General features: G+C 40.9%; 1 protein-coding gene across 2 annotated transcripts in view; it reads right to left on the bottom strand.

Annotated features, from left to right (window-relative positions):
• The window catches only part of LOC123498659 (ankyrin repeat domain-containing protein 50-like), a 256,664-nt gene that overhangs the window by 40,432 nt on the left and 190,513 nt on the right, over positions 1-25,719 (bottom strand). For both annotated transcript variants that reach the window (XM_045245976.1, XM_045245975.1), the window contains exon 6: positions 12,134-12,211. In XM_045245976.1, coding sequence (XP_045101911.1) covers positions 12,134-12,211 — 78 coding nt within the window. The remainder of the gene's footprint in view (positions 1-12,133; positions 12,212-25,719) is intronic.

Below are 25,719 nucleotides of genomic sequence, written 5' to 3'. Positions count from 1 at the left end.
ACTCACAAAGTATGTCATTTTCTCCAAGAAGTCTGTCCATCTATTCTTCACCACCCTCTCACACATCTTAGCTACCACACTTGTAAGTGACACTGGTCTATAGTTCAATGGGTCTCTCTTGTTACCTGATTTATAGATTGGGACAATGTTAGCTCTTTTCCAGTCTTGGGGCACTACACCTTCCCTTAATGAGGCATCAATTACTTCACAAACTTTTTCTGCCAGTTGCTCCTGCATTCTCTTAAAATCCATCCTGATACCCCATCAGGTCCCACAGCTTTTCTCACTTCTAAACTCCCCATCATATTCTTGATCTCCTCCACAGTTACTTGAAACTCCTTCATAATCCCTTTCTGTTCCATTACCAGTGGTTTGTCAAAAGCAGTCTCCTTTGTGAATACCTTCTGAAAGCATCCATTCATAGCCTCTGCCATTTCCCTGGGATCTTCACTGCATACTCCATTTACTTCTAAACTTTCAATACTTTCTCTATTTTTGATGTTGTTGTTCACATGTCTGTAAAAAAGCCTTGGTTGGTCTTTACATTTATCAATTATATCCTTTTCTTGTTTCTTTCTTTCTTCTCTTCTAATCAACACATATTCATTTCTTGCTCTTTTGTAACTTTCCCACTGCTTAATCCGTCTTTTTTTTCTCCACCTCTTCCATGCATCCTCTTTTCTTGTTCTAGCCTTTTCACATCTATCGTTAAACCAGTCCTGCTTTCCAACTTCTCTATGTTGTCTTATTGGTACAAATTTTTCTCACCTTCTTTGTATATTTTATAAATTCCTTCCACTTTTCATTTGCTCCCATAGCACTCTTGAATTTCATCCAATTTGTCTCTTGAAAGAATTTCTTTAGGTTTCCAAAATCTGTCTTGGCATAATTCCATCTTCCCACTTTATATTCTTCATTTCTTCTAGATTTCTCTTCATCTATCACCTTGAACTCCAAAACTGCATGATCACTCTTTGCTAAAGGGCACTCCACCCTCATCTCCTCAATGACCATTGGCTCTGTACTAAAGACCAAGTCCAGTCTTGACGATGCTCCCTCTCCTCCAAACCTAGTATCTTCTTTGACCCACTGAGTTAACACATTTTCCATTGCCAGTGTCAATAGTGTATTTCCCCATGTTGTCTCTGATCCTTCCATTGACCAGTCCTCCCAACACACCTCTTTACAATTAAAATCTCCCATCATTATAGTTTGTTCACAGCCACCCAACATTTCTTCCAGACATGTTCCTGTATCACTTATCATTTCTTCATATTCCTGTACTGACCATGCATTTGTCTTAGGTGGTACGTACACCACTATGTAGTGCCTCTTTTTCCTTCATTAGTTTCTGCTCTGATCTTTAGCACTTCTGCCTTTCCCATACCTTCTTTCACTTGATCCACCTTTATATCTTTTTTAACCAGCAACATCACTCCTCCTCCCATCTTACCTACTCTATTTCTTTTCCAAACATTATATTTCCTTCTCCAACCATCATCAGGTCTTCTCCTCTCTCAGTTTTGTTTCAGTAAGACCCACAATATCTGGGTTCTTGTCCCTCAAGTAATCGTTGAGTTCTAAAATCCCGATATCACTCCATTTATGTTGGAATACATTACATTCCGCTCATACGTAAGTTTCTTTAGTCCTTTCTTACTGTACTTTTCTGGGTTATGAACCACTTCCTCAGTCTCATATCCAAGATTCTCCAGAAAAACTCTTTCTTCTCCTCTTCTGTCCTCTCTTCATTTTTTTCAAAGCCTCCTTTCTCAACTCATTTAACATTTCTCTTTCCTTTTCACCGAGATCTCTTCTCAACCAAATCTTCCTTGTTGTTTCCTGCTGGGCTAGCCTCCATGACTTCTCCACCAATTCATCTACATCCTTTTGTGACTTAAGTTTGATTCTTATTGGCCTCATACCTTCTCTTGTGAACTTTCCAATTCTATGGAAGTCCTCTATTTCTTGTACTAGGTCTTTTCTCTCCTCCTGCACCACATTAATGATATTATTTATCACCTTTTTATGTTTTTCTCTCTCCATTTTACTCGGTGTCTTATCCTCCTCCACACCAAATATCACCACACATCTCTTTTGTCTACAGTTTCCTCACCAATGTCTCATTTGATTTAATAACCTTCACCACTTTCTCAGCAATCTTCTCTTCTATGATCTGTTGATCTATAATTTCAGCAAGGCCCAAAGTTTTCTCTCCAGACTCTTTGATTTCCTTTTCCAGACTTGCAACTTTGTAATTTACCTCCTTTCTTTCCACTTCCTGACTTTTTTTCCATTCAGCCTGCTTCTCCATCACTTTTCCTAGAGATTCTCCACATTTTTCACAATTCACTTTAATTAGCTTAACTTCCTCTTTCAGTGCTTCATTTTCCTTCTTCATATCGGCACACTCTTTCATTACATTGTCATAACTCGTTTCCAGGCCCCCATACTTTTCAAACAGTTTTTCAATTTTACCTTCCAACTCCAGAATTTTCTTCACATAAGCACTCTTCTCCATTATTCCTTGAAATCCTGTGAAGTCTGATTCATCTTTCGAGTTCACGGCCGCCATGTTGCGCAGATGTAAACAAACCAGCTGATGGCTCAAACGCAGGCTACAGTTTATGTGTGAGTGTGTGTGTGTGTGTATTCACCTAGTTCACCTAGTTGTAATTTTACAGGGCCTGGGTATCATACTCGTGTGGCCCCGTCTCCATATCTACACACATCCAACTTTCCTTTAAAACTATGCACACTCCTCGCTGACACCACCTCCTCACTCAAACCATTCCACACCTCCACACATCTTTGTGGGAAACTATATTTCTTCACATCCTTCAAGCATATTCCCTTGGCTATCTTTTTACTATGCGATCTTGTAGTTCTATTTAAGTTTTCCTCTCTCAACATCATTTGCTCATTATCCACTTCATCCAGTCCATTCAACAGTTTATAAACCTGTATTAAATCTCCTCTTTCTCTTCTTTGTTCCAAGGTAAGCAAATTCATTTCTTTTAATCTCTCCTCATAGGTCATTTCTGCCAATTCCGGAACCATTTTGTTGCCATTCTCTGCAATCTCTCCAACTTCCTTATATGCTTCTTTTTATAAGGGGACCAAACCACTCCAGCATATTCCAATCTTGGTCTAATTACCATACTAATTAATTTCTTCATCATATCTTTATCCATATAATGGAAGGCTAATCCAATATTTTTATCAAATTATACGTTTCTCCAAACATCTTATCAATATGAGCCTCAAACTGCCCATGGTCTTGTATTATCACTCCCAAATCCTTTTCCTTTTCCACCTTTTTCAACACTACTTCTTCACCCATCTTATATGACCCTCTTGGCCGTCTTCCACTCTTCCCCATCTCCATCACATGACTTTTGCTCAGATTAAATTCCATTTGCCACCTCTTGCTCCACTCCCAAATCTTATCCAGGTCTGCCTGTAAAATTTCACAATCTTCTTCACTCTTCACACACCTACACAACTTCGCATCATCCGCAAACAAATTAATATAACTGTTTACTCCCTCTGGCATGTCATTAATATATAGAAGGAAAAGTATTGGTGCCAGCACTGAGCCTTGTGGGACTCCACTCTCCACCACCAACCAGTCCGACTTTGCATCCCTTATTACCGTTCTCATCTCCCTCCATCTCAAGTAGTTTTCCATCCACTTTAACACTTTTCCTTTCAGTCCTCCATAAATCTCTATTTTCCATAACAGTCTCATGTGAGGTACCTTGTCAAAAGCTTTCTTTAAATCCAAATATACACAGTCCATCCATCCTTCTCTCTCTTATATTTTGTCAACCACTCGTGAATAAAAGCTCAGTAGATTTGTTACACATGACCTCCCTTTCCTGAAGCCAAATTGATGATCCGATAATAACTTATGATCCTCCAGGAACCGTATCCAATATTTCTTTATCACCCTCTCACAAATCTTACCGACCACACTTGTTAGAGACACAGGTCTATAGTTAAGAGACTCTTCCTTACTGCCTCCCTTATAAATGGGCACCACTTCAGCTCTTTCCACTCTACTGGTACTTCCCCTGTTTCTAATGAACACCTTATAATATCATATAATGGATCAATCAATTCTTCTCTACACTCCTTCAATAATTTTCCTGAAACTTCATCTGGCCCCATCGCTTTATCATCTTTAAGTTCCTCCAACATTTTACATAACTCCTTTTTAGGTATCTTAATGTCATCCATGTGCACATTTCCTTGTATATTCTGTGGCATTACAAACATTGTTTCTTCAGTAAATACTTGCTGAAACCTATTATTTAGCAATTCCGCTATATTCTTAGGGTCATCTACTATCCCTTGTTCTCCTTTCAATCTTTCAATGGACTCTCTCTTTTTAAGTTTACCATTTATGAACCTGTAAAACAATTTTGGATGTTCCTTACTCTTGTCTACAATATCTTTTTCAAATTTTCTTTCTTCCTCCCTCCTTACCCTCACATACTCATTTCTCGCCACTCTATAATTCTCCTTATTTAGTATATTCCTGCACTCAAAGCGATTATTCAAATCGTGGCGCTGTTTGTTTACCGAGGCGTTAGTTTGCGGTTCACTCAATGGATGGCGCTGTTATCCACTATTCTAGCGGTATCTGGCATCTTTACTGGCGACACGAATTTCTTATGGTGAATGGCAATCTTTCCAGTCTTGTTTTATCTATAGTCTTTGGTCAAGCTGTCAACCACAGCTGTTTCGCAATTATGTATACATTTTTGTTGTTACACATACTACTACCCATAATTATTAATTAATGCTTAAACCCCCCATTTTACTTCAGCAACCCACCGCCATTGCTGGAGAGGCTACACATGAGATACGCAAAGATCAAGGTACCGGCAGTGACACTTTGTTCTCGGTACAGGCAAGACGTGTTTGTCTTGCAGCTGCGGTTTGCCATTTTGGGATTGGTTATCCGTTATCTGTTTTTCAGAGCGGGTTAGCACTTATATAATACCTTATTTTATTACCCCGTGATCCCGTTGGAGCGGGAAGAGTGCCTGGTGTTCCTTTCCTGTTATCCATTTGGAGCGGGAGGACACGGTGTGGACCAAGGTGAGGTTATGCACCCTTGTTACCTGTTATCCAAACTTGGAGCAGGTTGTCATTTATTCATTGACTATTGTTATTTACTTGTGGTCTTGTGGGTGTTGTATTGTGCCTGTGTTTTTTCCCATAATCTCTCAGGAGTGGGACATGTGACAGAAGTGTGCCATTGTGTAGGTGTTTGGTATATCAGTATGTCTTCCTCGGGTGGTTCTACACCTCCAAGAAGCGGTTCCTCACATTCTCGTGGAAGCCGACTCTATTCGTCCACTAGGCATAAGACGAGGAAGAATATTCAACGGTCTGGGGCCTCTGCTGGTGAGGATGCCGTTGCAAGTGATCGTATGTCTAAGATGGACGCCTGACCACCAGTTAGCCAGTCTGGAGAAGTTAGCAATACTTCTTTATCCAAGATTTTGGAGGCTTTGGCTGTACTTCAAGAGGATGTGAATAAACTTAAGAGTGACAGAGGTGACAGTGCAAGTGTTGGTAATGGGCCAGCACAGGACTTAGGTGGTACTCATGAATTTTCTGCCTCCCATCCCCCTTCTACCTCTGGTGAATTTTCTGGGTTTAGGTCAAAAGAAGTGAGTGCTGAAGAAGGTGAGATTGTAGATGAGGTTCCTTCTGGCAGTATTCTGTTACAAGCAGCTAAGCCCTATGTGCCCGTGGATGACTGTTCTGAAGCTATTGAAGAACTGATTGCTGCAATGGTGAATCACTGGTTTTCTCATGGTTTGAAAGATGAAGACCATAAGGAGATTTTGGCAGATGAGGTTTCTAAACGTCCTAGAAACTGTAAGGCACTTATTCCAGTTGAGTGCAACTCACAAGTGCTGGATGCCCTACCCACTGAGGCAAAGAAAGCTGATTTCAGACTAAAGGAAGTTGGCAAGGATATAACTAAGGCTGCCACTATCATTGTTAAATCACTTACTGTTCTGGACAAGTTTACTAATGAGGAGCACAATCAGGTTATTGGTCATGAGGTGGCTATGCTTAATGGGGCCTTGGGGTTGTTAGGGCATGCTAACTTTAAACTGAATATGAATAGACGGTATTTCCTCAAACGTGAGATAAACCAAAAGTATGCCCACTTATGCACTGATAAGACTCCTGTGACTGGCTTACTGTTTGGGGATGATCTTACTCAAGCTACCAAACAGATTGAGGAGGCTGAGAGGCTGAAAAACAAGTTTACCAACAAGAAAACTTCCCATTTTGGAGCAGGTCTTGGGAAGATTAGTGGTGGCAAGCAACGTGGTTTCTTTGGGAAGCCAGCTTTCCGGGGTATGTTAAAAAGAAAGAAAAAGGAATTTGGGAAGGATAATGGGAAACTCCTCATCAGTTTGGTGAAGCCACATAAAAGTGTTTCCAAAGATACAGTGTCAAGGTGGATTAAGACTGTCCTTGCTGACTGTGGTATCAATACTTAGAAATTCACGGCTGGAAGTGTTCGACCAGCCTCTGCTTCCAAGGCCAAAGCCATGGACGTCCCAGTTCCCATTATCTTATCTAAGGCGGGTTGGACTCAGGAGACAACCTTTGCTAAACACTATAATAAGGAGATCACTCAGGTTTCAGATTCTTTTCAAGAGGCCATACTGGATTCTGTATTGTAACATTAACAGGTTTCTCTATTCATTTGCGTTGGAACTCAATTGACTTATTTTGTTTTTTATACATGTACTATATGTTTTTTGTAAGGGCCATATCTGTGGAAGGAGGAGGTTTTTTTCATACAATGAAGTTTGGATTCATATTTAGTTTGTTTAATTATCAATCACTCACTTGGCGAATGTTAAGTATTGTGTAGTTCTGAGAGTACACCCACATGGCTTCAAAATCTCATGTGTAGCCTCTCCAGCAATGGTGGTGGGTTGCTGAAGTAAAATTATAGAAGTACATGAGACTTACCATAGGTCGGTTGAAATGTGCTTCGGATTTTGCGGCAAGCCACCACTGCTGGAGAGAGCTTTCACATGCCCTCCACTCCCACCCTTCGGAAAGATGGGCTTTTGAATTTGGGGTTTAGCTTTCCGACGGGCATTTTAGGGACATTGTGGCATGTGGGTGGCTCTCAGTTCTTTAAAGTCTGCCGGTACCTTGATCTTTGCATATCTCATGTGAAAGCTCTCTCCAGCAGCGGTGGCTTGCAGAAAATCCAAGCACATTTCAACTGACCTATGGTAAGTCTCATGTACTTCTATAATTCTCATAACAAACTTACACCATGTCTAACAGCTTGAGAAAAAGAAATGAAAGAATCCCTTGAGGTTCCCTTTCTCGTTTTCTTTGAGAAGACACTCAGCCCATTTTCTACCCCCAGGTACCACCCATCAGGCCAATTCCCTTCATTCGCCTCTGCTATCACAGAGATTACACGTTGTCTTCGGCTCAGTGCTTGCATCGGCTAGCTGTTTTTCTTTCTTTTCAACAGCAGTTGGGTTTGCCTTTCGTTATTCTTTGGTTTGTCCGTCTTCCACAGGGAAATTATAAGTGTGTTGTTATGCCATGTAAGCGTGTGAAGTGTTTTCGTTCCCTACCGCCACTTACAGTGGACCTTCATGGGGAGTGTCTGTCATGTAAGGAGGTGTTTTGTAGCCTTGCTTTCTGTTGTGATTGCTGTAAGGCCTTGTCACACAAACAGTTTCTGTCTTTTTCGATAGTATTAAAGATTGTATTGAGAGGAGGAAGGTTTCTTCTTCCGGTAAACATAAGTCTTCCCTTTCGTCACGACAGCTGCAGAAATGCATGTGTAGGATGGAGATGTTGGACTGGCTTTCCATCTTTCTCTTCTCTTCCCTTCTCTGGTTTCTAGACTCTGGCCTCACAGGTAGATGATTTCCAGCCAGGAACGAGTGATGCTATGCAGGGACCTGGGTAGGCTAGACTAGCTTGTGCCATCAGTCCCGAGGACAAGATGGTACCAGCATCTGTCATGGGCCAACAACAGGTGGCTTCCATGCCCTGGTTCATGGGACAGGTAAGGCAGTGCAAAGTGCCCTTGGTACTTTTCTGTTTACGGTGGTGGGGTCAGCAACAGTCATTCGGCTCCAATGCCTGGCAGCTGCCCCACTACCCAAGATATGGAGGTCGGCTTCTGCCATACAGCTCCGATGCCTGCTGGCCAGTCTCCTATCCGGGATATTGATGGTGGTGTCTGCCAAACGGTTCCCATGCCTGACAGCCAGCCTCTTATCCCCTCCCATGGTTTTATCCACAGTACAGGTAAGGAAATGCCTGATGCTCCTGGTACCTTTGGCAGTATTTACGGTGATGGGGTTGACGATAGTCATTCAGATCCCCAGTGGCCACCCAACTACTCAGGATATTGAGGTCGACGTCTGCCATATAGCTCCCATGCCTGGCAGCTACACTCTTTTCCCAGAATGTTGAGGCTGGCATCTGCCATACAGTTCCCATGCTTGGCAGTCAGCTTATCATCCCCTCACGTGATTTAGGCGTAGGTGATACTAATCCACTTTCTTCAGTGGTGGAGTTGTGCCACAGCCATACTGCTAAAAGGTCTGGTAGCCTTCTCCCTACCCAGAAAATGAGTGTTGATGTCAGCCACAAGGCTTCCATGCCAGGCAACCAGACTCATGTTCCTTGTGTAGGGGTTGGTATGTGCCCCTCGGCTCTCATACCAGGCGGCCATCTTCTTCCTCGCAGTGGTTTGGGCCATGTGGATCCTGATGAGTCTGGGCTGGGCAGCCTTCCATTTATTCAGGAGACTACTGTTGAGGCTGGCCAACCAGCTCCTGTGCATAGTGGAGGTGGGGTGGGCCAAGGTCTTTCAGCTCCATACCAGCTGGCCACCTTCTTTCTGCAGCCGGGTCCTGTGAGGATGATGATGAGGACGTGCCTCCCAATCAAGGTGTTTCACCTTTTTAACACCTCATAGGCCAAATGAGGGCCTATCTTCATCTGTCTTCTCCTGAGGCTCTTCCTTGTCCCAGCTTACAGGTGTAGAAAGGGCACAGGGCTCAGTTTTGCCCCACCAGTCCTCACTTACTCTCCCATGGTTGTTTATGGCTCAAGCTGTCTGTGAGAATGCCCAATGCAGGTCCATGAAGAAGCTTAAGCCTTGCTCAGCCAATTTTCAATTGTCTAGGGACTGGTATGACTGGGCCAAGTCTTTTTATCTGCCTGAGGGGGCCTCTCTGTCTCCTCCAGTTAATCTGGAACAGTGTCTGTCTCCTCCATGGCTGACACTGCCTCTTGGGCAGACCAGGTTTTGGCTATATGGGCTGGTGCTGCTTTTAGTACAGAGCAACATTTCTTGGTGCCTCTTTGTCGGCTCCTGTCCTCAGGCCCTCCACAACAGAGGGTCCTTTCGGACAAAAATCTCTTGCAGTGGAGGATCCCATGGCCAGGGTAGATCTCGCTAGGGAAGTAGTTTGCTCTCCTGTGCCTGTGGGGGCTTGCCTGCAGTGGCACTGGAAAGAGCAGATGGAGGTGGGGGCAGGAAAGTGGATAGTGAAGACTGTGTTATGGGTATGTTCTCCCCTTTTTTGCATCCCCCTCCTTTGTCTGCCAGACCAATAGAATTTGTGAGTTATGTAGAGGAGTCGATCGTCATGTGACCTTAGACTTAGTGGTGCAGGATATGTTGGGTAAAGGGGCCATAGAGCTTGTGGTAGGCAAGCTAGCAGGCTTTTATGCCAGTCTATTCCTCATATCCCATGGGAACGGGGTTGGAGACTTATGTTCAACCTATCGACTTTGATCAAGTTTTTAGTGGTCAGTCCCTTCCAAATGGAGATGGTGGCATCAGTTTTGGAGTCCATGAATGTGGGAGATTGGATAGTGTCTCTGGATCTGAGGGATATATATTTCCAAGTTCCAATCCACCCTTGTTCTCACAAGTACCTGTACTTCATTTGGGGAAGCAAGGTTTTTCAGTTCAAAGTTCTTTGTTTTGGCCTTGCCACTACTCCATAGGTCTTTACCAAGGTGATGGTGCCAGTATCTTTATGGGCTCATCAACACGATATCTCCCTACACCATTACCTGAACGATTGGCTGGTCACAGGATCCATTCTCCAGGGCTGCATAGGTGCCATCCAGGATGTTTTGTTGGGTATTCAGATCAATCTGTCCAAATCAGACCTGGTACCCAGCCAAAGGAAGCAGTAGCTGGGCATGGTGCTGGATTCAGTGAGGGCTCTGGTTTTTCTGTCTCCAGAAAGGGTCAGCCAGGTTCTATCGGTGGCGCAGAGTTTTCTAGAGGACAAAGCCCCTACAGCGTCTCTATAGAGGTCACTCCTGGGTCATATGGCTTCCCTGGAGAGGCTAGTCCCAGGTGGCCAGGTATGTTCCCAGTCCCTTCAGTGGTGCCTGAAGAAACACTGGAAGGAAGTGTCAGACCCACCCTGGTGGTGGGTTCCTCCTTCACAGCAGTGTCTAGCAGACCTCTCCAGGTGGATGGATCCAGGTCATCTTCTCAGGGGAGCTCTCTTTCTGATGGCTCCTCCAGAACAGTCTTTGTTGTCTGACATGTCCCTTCACAGTTGGGGTGCTTATCTGGGGGGCTGTCTTGTCTCTGGGGTGTGGTCTCCACACGTGCAGAGGTTTCACATTAACCACCTGGAGATGATGGCTGTTTTCTGGGCTCTAGAGGAAAACAAGAGAGTTTTTCAAAATCCGCTCTTGCATAATTTAATGTCTCCTTTATAGTCATATCTGTAACTTATCTCATCTTCCTCCTGCATTTGCATCTCTAATATCACATGATCACTTTTCCCCATTGGACTAAGGTATTGTATGATTGGAGGGGATTCTTTTTTTTTTTTTTTTTTGTGAAAACTAGGTCAAGCAACGATAGTTCTTCTTTTCCCCCTGTACCTTGTTGACTCCTCCACCCACTGCCCAGCATTATCCATTACTTCCATCTCTCACCAGTTTATTTTTTTACAGTTAAAGTTTCCCACTAAGAGTATTCTTCCATCTCTTATCATGTTATCTAAGCACTTTATCACCTCTCTTTGCATATCCTTATGCTCTTCTGATCCCTGTGTATTAGACTTTGGTGGAACATATGTAACTATAAATTTTCTTTTCTTCAAATCTTCTGTTCTGACTGTTACTCCCATTACTTCCACTCTGTCCTCACCATATTGCACATCCTCCACACATATATTATCACAAACCATTATTAGCACTCCTCCTCCCCCTTTATCCTTCCTGTCCCTCTTTCAGGTATCATATCCCTCCTCTTTAAAGTTGACGTGCATCTCTTTTTTCAATTTTGTTTACATCCGGCTTTTTCTCTTTCAAATAATCCCAAATTTCCAATATGCTTGATAACAACCCATCTCTCTTAATTCATTGCCTCCTACATGTAATTTATTTCGGTCGCCTGCTGGTTACCCAGCCAGTCTTCCCCATTACGGAGCGAGCTCAGAGCTCATAGACTGATCTTCGGGTAGGACTGAGACCACAACACACTCCACACACCGGGAAAGCGAGGCCACAACCCCTCGAGTTACATCCCATACCTATTTACTGCTAGGTGAACAGGGGCCACACATTAAGAGGCTTGCCCATTTGCCTCGCCGCCCCGGGATTCGAACCTGGCCCTCTCGATTGTGTGTCGAGCGTGCTAACCACTACACTACGCAGTGTGTGTGTGTGTGTATGTGTATGTGCACACATTAAGTAATTATTATCACCACTATCCATACTCTTGCTCCCTCCTTCCCACCATCACTCACCACCCCAACAACAGCACTACTGATCAAATGTTCTACCTCATTTACTGACATTCATGATTCAGATACCTCATAATTTTACTATTTTTTGTTTATGTGGTTGCAATGTAAGTGATACTCGTATTAGAAGAGGTTATTTCCCCTGGAATGGATAAATTAATTTCCATTGATCTCAGTGGCTTGTGGCCAAATTGGGTTGTGCCATGAATCATAGAATGTATTAAGAATGTAATCTGGGATACCACTATATAATGTAGATTTTTTTGTCCTCTTAATTTTAGAAAAAAATATTATGACAGAAACTTTATGTATCATACCTTTTTTCTGGTCTCCTCTACTTCTTTTTTATGTGTTTCTCTCAGCTTCAGCTTTGCTTTGTCCTCTCTGGATGGTTCCTGAAATAAAAAAAATTTCAATGAAAATATGTGCAAACACATGATAAAATTAGTGTTTAGTAAATCAAAAATGCATTGGTACCTCGAGATAAGAGTTTAATTCATTCTGTGACAGCTCGTATCTCAAATTGTTCGTATCTCAAAAAAATTTTCCCATTGAAATTAATTGAAATGTCATTAATCCATTCCAACCTCCTCAAAAAGAGCACCCACTTTTTTTTATGAGTTTTTAGGTAAGGAAAAAGTACAGTGGCAGCTTAAGATATAATTTTACTTAGTCAAATCACCTTCTGCCACATAGAGATTCCTACATGAGATAAGCCATCCGCGCACCGGCCAGTCAGTTGCTGGACTGTTCCCGTGCTGGTCAGACGTGGTCATTGTTTTCCACGGTGTTTCCTTCGATTGGCGTTTGTCACGACAGGTACTTTGCTCTATATACTCAGGTTGGATCTATGGTATGGGACAGGCCTGCCAATTTGCCAAGTTAGAAATTTTTGTGGGCTAATGCAGGCTTTTGGCTTGTTGAGTGCAGGTGTCAGTCATGTCGGGGCTGGAGGACCGCACAGCCCTGCCACCTGAGGTGTCCTGCCATGGTAACAGCAGGAGGAGTACCAATGGGTCATCAAGGGATAGCGTGAGGTCAATGGATAGCTCGGACGACTCCCAGGCAAGGCTGGAGAGGGAGCATGACAGTCGGATGCAGCACCGCCAGGATGTAAACAAACCAGTTAGGCGCACACGTGCACAGACGTCCCCAGTTCATGAGGAAAATGTTCCTTCCTGGCAAGTGGTCATGAAAGAACTGGTGCATTTGAAGGATGAAGTGGCTAAACTGTCAGCTAATAAGTCCCCTGACCCAAAGATGCACCAAGTAAATTACCAGGCAAGTACTTCGGGGTTGCAGGCAGCTGCTTCGCCTGCAACTTTTTCTAGGTTTGTGGACTCCACTGATGAGAAGGACGGTGAGATTAGAGAGGTTCCTCATTGGGTTAGTGTTTTATTGCAGGCTGCCAAAGTTCTGGGATCCACGGACAGTGTTGATGAAGATATTGACCCTAAGGTGGCTGCTATGGTGAATTTATAAAGCCATTACAGAAGATACAGTTACCAGGCGTCCCAACAACTGCCCTACCCTGGCACCTGTAGAGTGCAACCCGCAAATCTTGGCAGCCTTGAAAACGGATGCCAAGAAAGCTGACTCTCGCCTCATGGAGGTAAGTGCAGACTCTTGGAGTTAGATAACCTAGCGCAGAATACTGGTAACTCACAGCTGGCGCAAGAGGTTAGTAAGATTAATGGTGCACTGGCGCTTCTGGGTCATGCCAATTTCAGGACCAATTTGGCAAGGCGATGCATAATGAAGAGAGAGATTAATCCCAAATAACATATAACATAACATAACATAAATAATAGGATAACAAAGGGCCACCAGGGCCCATCTAGGTTATCCTGTATCAGTCGCACAGCGACCTCGTCATCAGTACTTAAAGATACACTTACAAGTACACAATACATTATATAATAATTCTAAATATTTGGCCCATTAACAGGGCTAGGGTAAGTCCTGCAGCAAATTCCTCTACAATCTGTGATCCCCATACATGGGGATCATGTCTTGTTTAACTATAGTAAATTTCTTATAAAAACTATCATGCAGCGCTATACATAATTATAAATCTAATAAATTTATGTGCTTATCTAATCTGTTTTTAAACATTCTCAAACTAGCGCTATTTACAACCCTCTCTGGCAATGCATTCCAGAAGTCTACCACCCTATGACTAAAGAAATATTTTCTTATATCTAACCTGCAGCCTTGCTTTCTAAACTTCCTACTATGATTTCTAGTCCTACTTCCCTCCTCTAAGGTAAAGAAAGATCTCACATCTATGTAGTTTGTATCTGAGAACATTTTAAATAACTCTATCATATCCCCTTTTATACATCTCCTCTCAAATGAAAACAAGTTTAATTCCTTTAATCTATCTCTATACTCCAGGCACTTTAATGCTGGTATCATCCTAGTTGCTCTTCTCTGAACTGCTTCTAACATGTTGATATCCTGCCTATAATGGGGTGACCAGGCCTGTATGCAATACTCTAAATGGGGCCTAACATAGGAATTATATAAGCTACGCACCACTTCCTTACTTTTATAACTAACATTTCTATTTATAAAACCCAGGATCCTATTTGCCCTATTTCTTGCTTCTAAACATTGCTTTGAAAATTTCATAGTCCTGTCTATCACCACTCCTAAATCCTTTCCTCCTCTACTGCCTCTAGCCAACATCCCTCCATCTCATAGCTAAAGTTTGTGTTGTCTTTACCTAAATGCATAACCTGACACTTTTTAAAATTAAACTCCATCTGCCACCTGTCTGCCCATGCTATCAGCCTGTCCAGGTCTCGTTGTATTCTGTAATTGTCCTTTTCACCCTGTACTGCACATGCTATCTTAGTATCATCTGCAAACTTTGATACTTTGCTACTAATTCCTATATCTAAATCGTTAATGTACACCAAGAAAAAAAGAGGTCCTAGCACTGATCCTTGGGGTACCCCACTAACCACTTCCTTCCACTCAGACATTGCTCCATTTAATACTGCTCTCTGTTTCCTATCAGAAAGTCATTCACTAATTCAATCAACTAACCTATCCCCTATCCCATGTAGTCTAAATTTGTACACTAGCCTCCTATGCGGTACCTTATCAAACGCCTTGCTAAAATCTAGATATATAACATCTATGTTATTTCCATCACCTAACTCCTTGGTAATATATTCTAAGATATCGAGCAAATTTGTAAGACAGGACCTTCCTGATCTAAAGCCATGTTGGGTATCTCTAATTAATCTATTCTCATTTAAATGCTCCTAAATACTATCCTTAATGATTTTCTCTAGTATCTTACATACTATACTAGTTAAACTGATCGGTCTATAATTATTCGCATCATCCTTCCTACCCTTTTTAAATATTGGTGTAACATTAGCTAACTTCCAGTCCTGAGGTATCTCAGCAAACCTAAGTGATCTTTCAAAGATTAACTTAAGTGCTTCAGAAATACTGTCTACACCCTTCCTAAGTACTCTGGCATGTAGCTCATCAGGACCACTAGCTTTCCTATCGTCTAGTTCAAGAATAAATTTCCTAATAATTCCCGGTTTTATATCAATATTTTCTAAAGCTCTTAAACTACTCGTCGCACTGTTTGTAACAGGATTTCCTATTCTTTCCCTAGTAAATACTGAAGAAAATTGTTCATTCAATAATTCTACTATGTCTTCATTTTGATTCACTACTACACCATCTTTTCTGAGTGGTCCAATCCTATCCTTATTTCTTTTATCACTGACCTTGTAATAACTATATAATTTTTTGGGATCTTTACTCCCAGCTCTAGCTACTTTTATTTCTGCCTGCCTTTTACTTTTTTTTATAACCTTACTCAAATCATCCCTGACCTGTCTGTACCTAATCAAATCTATATCTTCCCCACTTTTCTGCAACTCTTTATATGCCCTCTTCTTCTCTCTGATCTGTCTACCTATGTCATGAGACCACCATAATAGCTTCCTGTTTCTCTGCCTTATATCTTTGTAAGGAATACACTGCATCATTATACCCTTTACTACAACCTTAAAAACATCCCACATCTCCTGTGCAGTTTTATTTCCAAAACTATCTTCCCAGTTTACCTCTCCTAATAACTGATGTAACCTACCATAATTGCCTTTCTGATAGTTTGGGACTCTAGTCTTATTCACTATATTATCCCTACTAGAATTAATGAAAAATCTAATTATATGATGGTCACTGTTTGCTAAAGTCTCTCCTACCTCAACTTCTTTTAAACAATGCTCAATATTTGTTAGTACTTTGTCTAAAACCTTCCTCCCCCTAGTAGGTTTATCTACCATCTGCACTAAATAGTTATCCTGAAAACTTTCCATAAACTTACTTTCACTAGCATCTCCTACCATCCTCTCCCAGTTTACTGAAGATTAAAATCCCCTAAGATAACTGTCTGACTAGTACACCCCCTATTTATCTCATCTACCATAAGGTTGTCTACATCTGCTGACTGCTTAGGTGGTCTATAAAAAGCTCCTACTCTAATAACCTTACTTTTGTTTACTCTAACATCCAGCCATAAGGACTCTACTCTGTTATCTACCTTAATACCATTAACCTGACTGGAAATGAAGGATTTTTTACATAAATAACTACTCCTCCACCTATCCTACCAATTCTCTGGTGTAAATACATAATGTATCCATCTACTTCATATTCTTTCCTATTTTCCCTAAACTTTTCCTCATTTACCCATGCCTCTGTGACACATACAACATCTAAGTCCTTCTCAACTATATAACTAGATAACTTGTCCTTCTTGTTCCTAAGACTCCTGGCATTTACATAAAAACATTTAAGTCCTGCTACCTTCCTAGATGTTGTCTCCTTATTTGGAATCCTAATCTTATTCTCTCCTATTTGCACCTGGAAATCTTTCCTAATCTTTTCACTATCTCTGTTTATCCTATCAAATTTATGTCTAACATCTTTCTTCTGGAATGCATTTGCTACCTCACCCCCTACACTCCATCCCAACTCCCCCTTCCAGACATCCACTCAGCATATCCACACCCTTCCTACTCAGATGCACACAATCCCTAAAATACAAATCACTTCGCCCATAAAACCTATCCCATACATCCACAAAGCTGACACCCACATCCTTACACTAAGACGGCTCGGCTCGTCTCCGGCTGCGGACGGGAAGAAGGAAAATACCTATGGTGTTACAGGGCTCGGGTAACTCTAAGTTAGTGTCCTGTTAATGTCCTACTGTCGCATAGTGTTGAAAGTGAGGGATATGGAGAGTGGTCCCTGAGAGGAGAGTGTGGGCGGTGATTATTTTGGTCGTAATCAGCTGACGATAACAAATATGGCGTCTAGACAAGCCCGGGACTTTGAAGGTTTTATAACTACGCCAAGAGGACTGGAGAAATTAGATATGGATGCAAGAGTTCAGGCACTGGAAAGTAAGTTCCTAAACATTTTGTCCATAGAAGAAAAACTGGATAGAGTTATAGCTGAGAATGATTCATTCAAAAAAGAGATCTATTTGTTAACGATAGCGAATAAAGAGCTATTGAAGGAAAAAGTAGAGATGGAGAAAGAAAACCAACAACTAAGGAATCAATGTGAAGAGATGAAGGCTAAACTCCTGGAAATGGAGATGAAAATATCCGAAGGGGACTTGAGGAAGGAGGAATGCCTTAATCTAATTGATACCAGGATGAAAGAAGTGAACCATGAACATCAGGAGGTACAAAGGTCCTTTAGGGAGATAGTGAAAAAGCAGGAAGAGGAAAATAAAGGGATTACGCAGAGGGAAATGGTAAAGGCACTAAAGGAAAATGAGTGTGTGGTGAAAGATATTGCTGAAAAGAAAAAATGTGTGTTCATAATAGGATTGAGGGAAGAAACTAACAGGAACTGGCAGGACAGGAGGGATAAGGAAAATGACAGGATTAAGTCTTTACTGAACAAGATCTCAGTGGAAGAAGAGGACCTATATGCTGAGGTAGAAGAAAGTGTGAGATTAAGAGCTTTTGAGGAAGGCAAGAATAGACCATTAAAATTGAAATTAAAGTCTCAGGTGGCAGCTGAGGCCTTGTTGAGGAGGGCTTGGAAACTTAAGGACTCTAAGGAAACCAAAACAATTTACATAAGAAATATGTCACAGGATGAGCGAATGAAAATGAAAGAGCTTGTAACTGAAGTGAAAGAGAGGAATGACGAAAGAACAGAGGAGGAAAAGACCAAGTTTTTTTGGAGGATGAGAAATAGGAGGCTAAAGAAGTGGTGGATAAAACAGACGGAATAGACATTACATGGAAGAATGTGACTAGGAATGGAATACGAACATAGATGGATTTCTGTCTAAGAGGCTAGAATGTATGGATTACCTAAGAAATAACGAACCGGATATAATGTGTGTAGTGGAAACAAAGCTAAGGCCCGAAATAAAGCTAGATTGGTTTGTTGTAAAGCACTACAAAGTATGGAGAAATTATAGAAAAAATAAAGGAGGTAGTGGTATAATGGTTCTTACTAAGGAAGATCTGATAGTGAAGGAGGTGAACTATAGTAAGAGAAATGAGGAAGTGATAAGTATGCTTATAACAGATGGCAAGAGGGACATTAATATTATAACAGTATACATACCACCCAGAACCAATACTTGGGAATATGAACAGTACCAAATGGTGATGAGAAATACTCTAGACAGAATGAAGCAAGAACTCATCAGAAAGGATAGAGTGATGATAGTCGGAGACTTTAATTGTAAAGAAATAGTGTGGGAAGACTACAAAGTGGTGAATGGTGGTGAGTGGGCAGAGGAATTGTTAAAGGTAGCAACAAATAACTTGATGACACAGTGGGTGAGATCACCAACAAGGTGCAGGGGACAAGATGTTGTAGCAAGGTTGGATTTAGTATTTACCAGGGGAATCTCTCTAAAAGAGGAAATTGAACATAAATGTCCCTTGGGGAGAAGCGATCATGATGTCCTAAGCTTTGAGCTGAATACGGAATTAAGCACGAATAAGATTGTGGAACGCAGGGAGGAAAAATTAAATTATATTAGGGCAAATTATAACCATATAAGGGAGTTCTTTAATGAAATTGACTGGTCCGTGGTATACCAGGAAAAGGATACGCAGTTGAAATACGATAAATTTATGGATTTGTATAACTCTACTGTGGAAAAGTTTGTGCCATATTACAGAAAGAGGACTTTAAACAATAAACAGTGGTTTAATAGAAATTGTGAAGAAGCAAAAAAAGAACAAAGAAAAGGCATGGAAGAAACTTAAGAAAAACAGTGATGTATTATCAAGAGAAGTTTACAAGACAGCAAGGAATAGATATGTTGAAGTAAGGAGAACAGCACAGAAGGAATATGAACAGAGGGTGGTGGAAAACTGTGATAGTGACCCAAAAATGTTTTACAAATTCATAAATGGAAAACTAAATATAAGGGAGGCAATAGTGAAGGTAAAAAACGGGGAAGAAGTATATGAGGATGCTGGAGATATAGTTGAAATTTTGAACGACAACTTTTGCAGTGTTTACAAAGGAGGAGCATTTTATGGGAGGAAGACCTACGGAAATAAAGCAAATGCAGGACATCATGGTTACTAAGGAAGATGTAAGGAAAATTATAAGTAATCTGGATATTAATAAATCAATGGGGCCTGATGGCATATCTGGGAGGTTGCTAAATGAATGTAAGGATCAATTGTTGAACCCCGTATTCGATATTGTGGAAACCTCCATACGAACAGGATTAGTCCCGAAAGAGTGGAAAAGAGCTGACATTGTGCCTATATATAAGAATGGTAGTAGAATGGAACCGCTAAATTATAGACCAGTATCGTTGACTAGTATATTGTGCAAGGTATGTGAAGAAATAATTAAATCTAAGTGGAGTGAGTATCTAGAAAGTGAAAACATTCTGAGTGAAAGACAGTTTGGTTTCAGAAAAGGAAGATCGTGCGTATCCAATTTATTGTTTTTATTCAAGAGTGACTGACATACTACAACATAGAGAGGGATGGGTGGATGCTATCTACCTGGACTTGAGAAAGGCCTTTGATAAAGTACCACACAATAGACTGATGTGAAAACTAAAGAAGATTGGAGGAGTAAATGATAAACTAGCAAAATGGATGGAAAATTACTTAGTGGGAAGAGAAATGAGAACACTGGTGAGAGGAAGGAAGTCCGAGTGGAAGAAGGTAACCAGTGGAGTTCCACAAGGGTCAGTGCTTGGTCCCATCATGTTTTTTATTTATGTTAGTGATATGCCAGTAGGAATTGACAGTTACATGAACATTTTTGCGGACAATATTAAAATTATGAGGAGAGTAAGGAATGTGGAAGATTGTAACAAGTTATACAGGAAGATCTTGATAAAATATATGAGTGGAGTAAGGAGTGGCAGATGGAATTTAATATAGACAAGACCCATGTTATGAAAATGGGAAGAAGTAGATACAGACCAAACTGGGATTACAGGCTGGGTGATGAGAAAATTAAAGAGACCAATGAGGAGAAAGACTTAGGAGTAACCGTGCAAAACACTTTGTCACTGGAGAAACACATTAACAAGATTTTTGGGAAAACATATAACATGCTTCAAAATATTGGCCTTGCGTTCCACTACCTAGATCAGTGGTTCCCAAACTATCTTACCTGACGCCCCCTTCTTGCTTCCAGTAGACCCGCACGCCCCCCCCTCCCACTTCCTCTTTTGCTCATGTGAACTTATTTTATTTTATTGCATTTATTTCTTAGCATTGTTCAGGAAAACAGATCTCTGTTTGTATTAAATTTTAATAATGAAAGCCACTCAAACAAATAATAGTACATTCCAGAGAGACATTTTGATTTTATTATTCTTATAATCTATTAAAACATTTTTTTTAGCAGATTACTTCACGCCCCCCTTGAATTCTCTTTACGCCTCCCTAGGGGGGCGCGCCCCCCAGTTTGGGAACCACTGACCTAGATGAAGGAATGATGAAGAAGATATTATGTACCTTAATAAGACCCCAGTTAGAATATGCAGCTTGTGTCTGGTCACCGCATATGAAGAAAAATGTGAAGAAGGTAGAAAGGGTACAGAGGCTGGCAACAAGGATGGTACCAGGACTCAGGGAGTTAGACTATGAGGAAAGACTGAGGAAGCTGGGGCTGACCACATTAGAAGAGAGAAGAACAAGAGGAGACATGATAACTATGTATAAATTGGTGAACAAGATTGACATACTGGACAGAGAGTTGATAAAGGTGACCACAAGTAATCAGCTCCGAGGACATGGAAAAAAGCTAATAAAAGACATCTGTCTAAATGACGTGAGAAAATACAGTTTCCCGCATCGTAGCATTGATAAGTGGAATAAACTGAGCAGTGATGTCGTTGATGCGGTGTGTGTCAATCAGATGAAAGAGAGATGTGACAGGAATGGACAAGGAGACAGGACACAGAGAGCTTAGCTCGGGCCCTGTAATACACAAATAGGTAAATACATCCCTTTTACCCGATCATTCACACCAATGGCCCTGGACAACCATTCCCTGCTAACATACACACGAGGCAAGATTCCTGACACTACACACCTTCTACCACTCTCCCTTATCTTGCCTAACATTTCCCAAAATCTTACCACTAACTCCCTCGACCCACCTGCTCTAACATCGTTCCCACCTACGTGCAAAACTACTACACCCTCCCTCTCCATCCCCCCAACTCTCTTCTGCACCTCCTCACTCACTGCCTTCTCACCTGCACCAGGCATACACACGTTCGTCCTCCTATCCCTGTCTTTCCCACAGAAAGTGCTATCTAAGTACCTAACCTGAGAGTCACCCACCACACACACCTGAGGTGTGCTAGGCACAACCCTCCTCCTCTCCTACCCCTTCTCTCCTTTCACTCACCACAACCACCTCATTCACTCCACTCTCTCTCCTCCCTCCAACAAACCGAACCTATTTTCACACTCAACAGGTTTAGTCCTATCCTCCCTAACTGCCTCTGCTTTCCTTCCCCTCGCAACCTGCCATCTCTGCCCATCCTGACTACTATCTTTCCCAGTCTGGCTCGCCTGCTCCCTCTTCCCCACTCTGCTCTTCCTGACAGAGGGCCAAGCCACCCTGTCGCCCTCAGAAGGTCCTACCTTCGGCCTAATACTGATCTCCTGCCTAATTTTTTCCACTGCCTCCCCAAGCCTCTTAACCTCCTCCTTCAACTCAAAGATGAGAACTTCATTCGCACTTTTCCCCTCACTTAGCTTTCTCATTTTCTCTCACAATTCTCGGTGCTCAAGAGAAAGAACTAGATTCTCGCTCTTGAGCCTACACACCATACACTCAGAAAAGTCAACGACCTTCCTGTCATGCCCACATATCTCACACACAACAAACTCGCCCAATCCCACCTCAACACTCTCTTTCACGCACTCAATCACACTCTGATATACCTAAGTAGCTACCGCCATACTAATTTACAATCTGTTAACTCACAAGAACACCATACTTGGTGACGGTGGGGTGGGGGAACCGCGGTGGTGGGGGGTGACAAACAAATTGTTAAAGAAGTAGACTCTTTTCAAGAAGCAGTTTTGGAGTAGGTTGGTTACTCTTTTGTGTTACAACTGTATTCTTATGTTTGGATATTGAAAAAATTGCTTAAAAATAACTTTTGCAAGTTTATTGGGACAAAGGTAGTGTGGCAGAAGTTGGAATTGCCAGAGTGGTTTTGTTTATTTAAAGGGAAACATTAAGCAGTGTAGGCCTACATTTAATATATGGACTGTTGAATTTCAAGCATATTCTAGGGATTCACGTTTATGTGTTTGTGCAACATTGAAACATTATTTGGAAAGGACTGAGAGACTCAGACAGGAGTTTTTCCAGTTCAACGATACATTACTCATCAGTTACATTAAACCAAACAAGCCGGTTACTAAAGATTCCATATCCGATGGATTAAAACAATACTTTATAGGTCAGGAGTGGATACATCAAGATTTACTGCGGTAGTGTTAGACCTGCAGTATCTAAAGCCAAGGCTATGTCAATACCCATCGCTTGTATATGTCCAAAGCGGATGTGCAAAGAAAGTACTTTTGCAAAGTACTATGACAAACAAATTGTTAAAGAAGTAGACTCTTTTCAAGAAGCAGTTTTGGAGTAGGTTGGTTACTCTTTGTGTTACAACTGTATTCTTATGTTTGGATATTGAAAAAATTGCTTAAAAATAACTTTTGCAAGTTTATTGGGACAAAGGTAGTGTGGCAGAAGTTGGAATTGCCAGAGTGGTTTTGTTTATTTAAAGGGAAACATTAAGCAGTGTAGGCCTACATTTAATATATGGACTGTTGAATTTCAAGCATATTCTAGGGATTCACGTTTATGTGTTTGTGCAACATTGAAACATTATTTGGAAAGGACTGAGAGACTCAGACAGGAGTTTTTCCAGTTCAACGATACATTACTCATCAGTTACATTAAACCAAACAAGCCGGTTACTAAAGATTCCATATCCCGATGGATTAAAACAATACTTTATAGGTCAGGAGTGGATACATCAAGATTTACTGCGGGTAGTGTTAGACCTGCCGCAGTATCTAAAGCCAAGGCTATGTCAATACCCATCGCTTGTATATGTCCAAAGCGGGATGTGCACAAGAAAGTACTTTTGCAAAGTACTATGACAAACAAATTGTTAAAGAAGTAGACTCTTTTCAAGAAGCAGTTTTGGAGTAGGTTGGTTACTCTTTTGTGTTACAACTGTATTCTTATGTTTGGATATTGAAAAAATTGCTTAAAAATAACTTTTGCAAGTTTATTGGGACAAAGGTAGTGTGGCAGAAGTTGGAATTGCCAGAGTGGTTTTGTTTATTTAAAGGGAAACATTAAGCAGTGTAGGCCTACATTTAATATATGGACTGTTGAATTTCAAGCATATTCTAGGGATTCACGTTTATGTGTTTGTGCAACATTGAAACATTATTTGGAAAGGACTGAGAGACTCAGACAGGAGTTTTTCCAGTTCAACGATACATTACTCATCAGTTACATTAAACCAAACAAGCCGGTTACTAAAGATTCCATATCCCGATGGATTAAAACAATACTTTATAGGTCAGGAGTGGATACATCAAGATTTACTGCGGGTAGTGTTAGACCTGCCGCAGTATCTAAAGCCAAAACTATGTCAATACCCATCGCTTGTATATGTCCAAAGCGGATGTGCAGAAAGTACTTTTGCAAAGTACTATGACAAACAAATTGTTAAAGAAGTAGACTCTTTTCAAGAAGCAGTTTTGGAGTAGGTTGGTTACTCTTTTGTGTTACAACTGTATTCTTATGTTTGGATATTGAAAAAATTGCTTAAAAATAACTTTTGCAAGTTTATTGGGACAAAGGTAGTGTGGCAGAAGTTGGAATTGCCAGAGTGGTTTTGTTACTCTCTTAAAATACAGATGTATTTGAAATTTGGTATAGAGGTTCAATTGTAATGGGTAGTGAACTTCATGTGATAATGGATTTATGTATAATGAAATTTTCAATGCAGGATCGTGGTTTTTGATCCCATATCACAATGCTTTTGAGAGGCAGTTGTTTAGGCACAACACCCACATGGCTTTAAAGCCTCATGTAGGAATCTCCACGTGGCAGAAGGTGATTTGACGAAGTAAAATTATAAAGTATACGAGACTTACCGTAGGTCAGTTGAAGTATGCTTTGGATTTTAGGAGTCAAATCACCTCTGCCGTAGTGGAGATTTTTACATCCCCACCACTTCCCACCCTTGTTCACATGTTTTACAAGGATTACTTGCATTTATGATTAATTACATGTTAGCTGATATCATGTGGGCGTTCGTGGCTTTGAAGTCTGACTGGCGGTCTGGATGGCTTATCTCATGTAAAAATCTCCACTACGGCAGAGGTGATTTGACTCCTAAAATCCAAAGCATACTTCAATTGACCTACGGTAAGTCTCATATACTTTATAAGTTTAATTCATCCCATGATGGAGTTCACATCTCAAAACAATTTTTCCCATTGAAATGCCATTAATCCTTTCCAGCCTCCCTGAAAAGAGAATCCTAAATTTTTGACGTAGTTTTGGGTGAAAAAAAAAGTTATTTGTAAATAGTAATTATTGAATGGAAACATAAAAAATAACAAGAGAATATAAATAAATAAACTACTTTTATAAAGTATTTTTTATCTCAGAGGAGTGCATTTCATGGGAAGTTACCTTACCACAACCCCACCCTCACTTGCATCTGTCAATAAATTGGAGTGTACAAACATAGGCACCCACAGAAGACTGGCTGCTCTAATAATCACAAAAGAGCTCATTGATGATCCTACAAACATTATATATAGAATGAATGAAGTTTTAATGAGAGTGTCTAGTTTAGATCAGTCTTGTTATATCTCTGGTAAATATGCATGAAACACTCTGATTTTCATGTTGCGAAGTATTGGAAACATGTACATCAATATTAGACATTCATCCCCATTCTAGTTCCTAACCCCGCCATGAAATTATAATTGCAACTAAAACTTACGAGTGTTATTCTGGCATTATTATTTGCCCCATCATAACCTTCATTTTCCTGTGGCAAAGACATGTTATGATATGAAATGTTTCTACGTTATTAGATTTTTTTATTTCATCTTTTGTTTTTGTTTTATGATTTTTTTCAAAATCCGTTTCTTTTTCTACTTTTTTTTATCAAAAAATATTAATACAAAATTACAGGTCAAACATATATAAAAAAAAAATATATATAGCAATGTGAATTGAAAGGAAAAGTATTCTTCTCCTTTTTAGTGTTTTGTTTCATTGATATCAAGCTAAAATTGGCTTCAAAATAAATTTCAGAAGGGGAATAACTTATGTC

This window comes from Portunus trituberculatus, chromosome 48 (assembly GCF_017591435.1).
Source record: "Portunus trituberculatus isolate SZX2019 chromosome 48, ASM1759143v1, whole genome shotgun sequence".
Classification (NCBI taxonomy): Eukaryota; Metazoa; Arthropoda; class Malacostraca; order Decapoda; family Portunidae; genus Portunus; species Portunus trituberculatus.
Note: the sequence above shows the minus strand (reverse complement) of the source record. Positions and strands in the feature narration are given on the sequence as shown.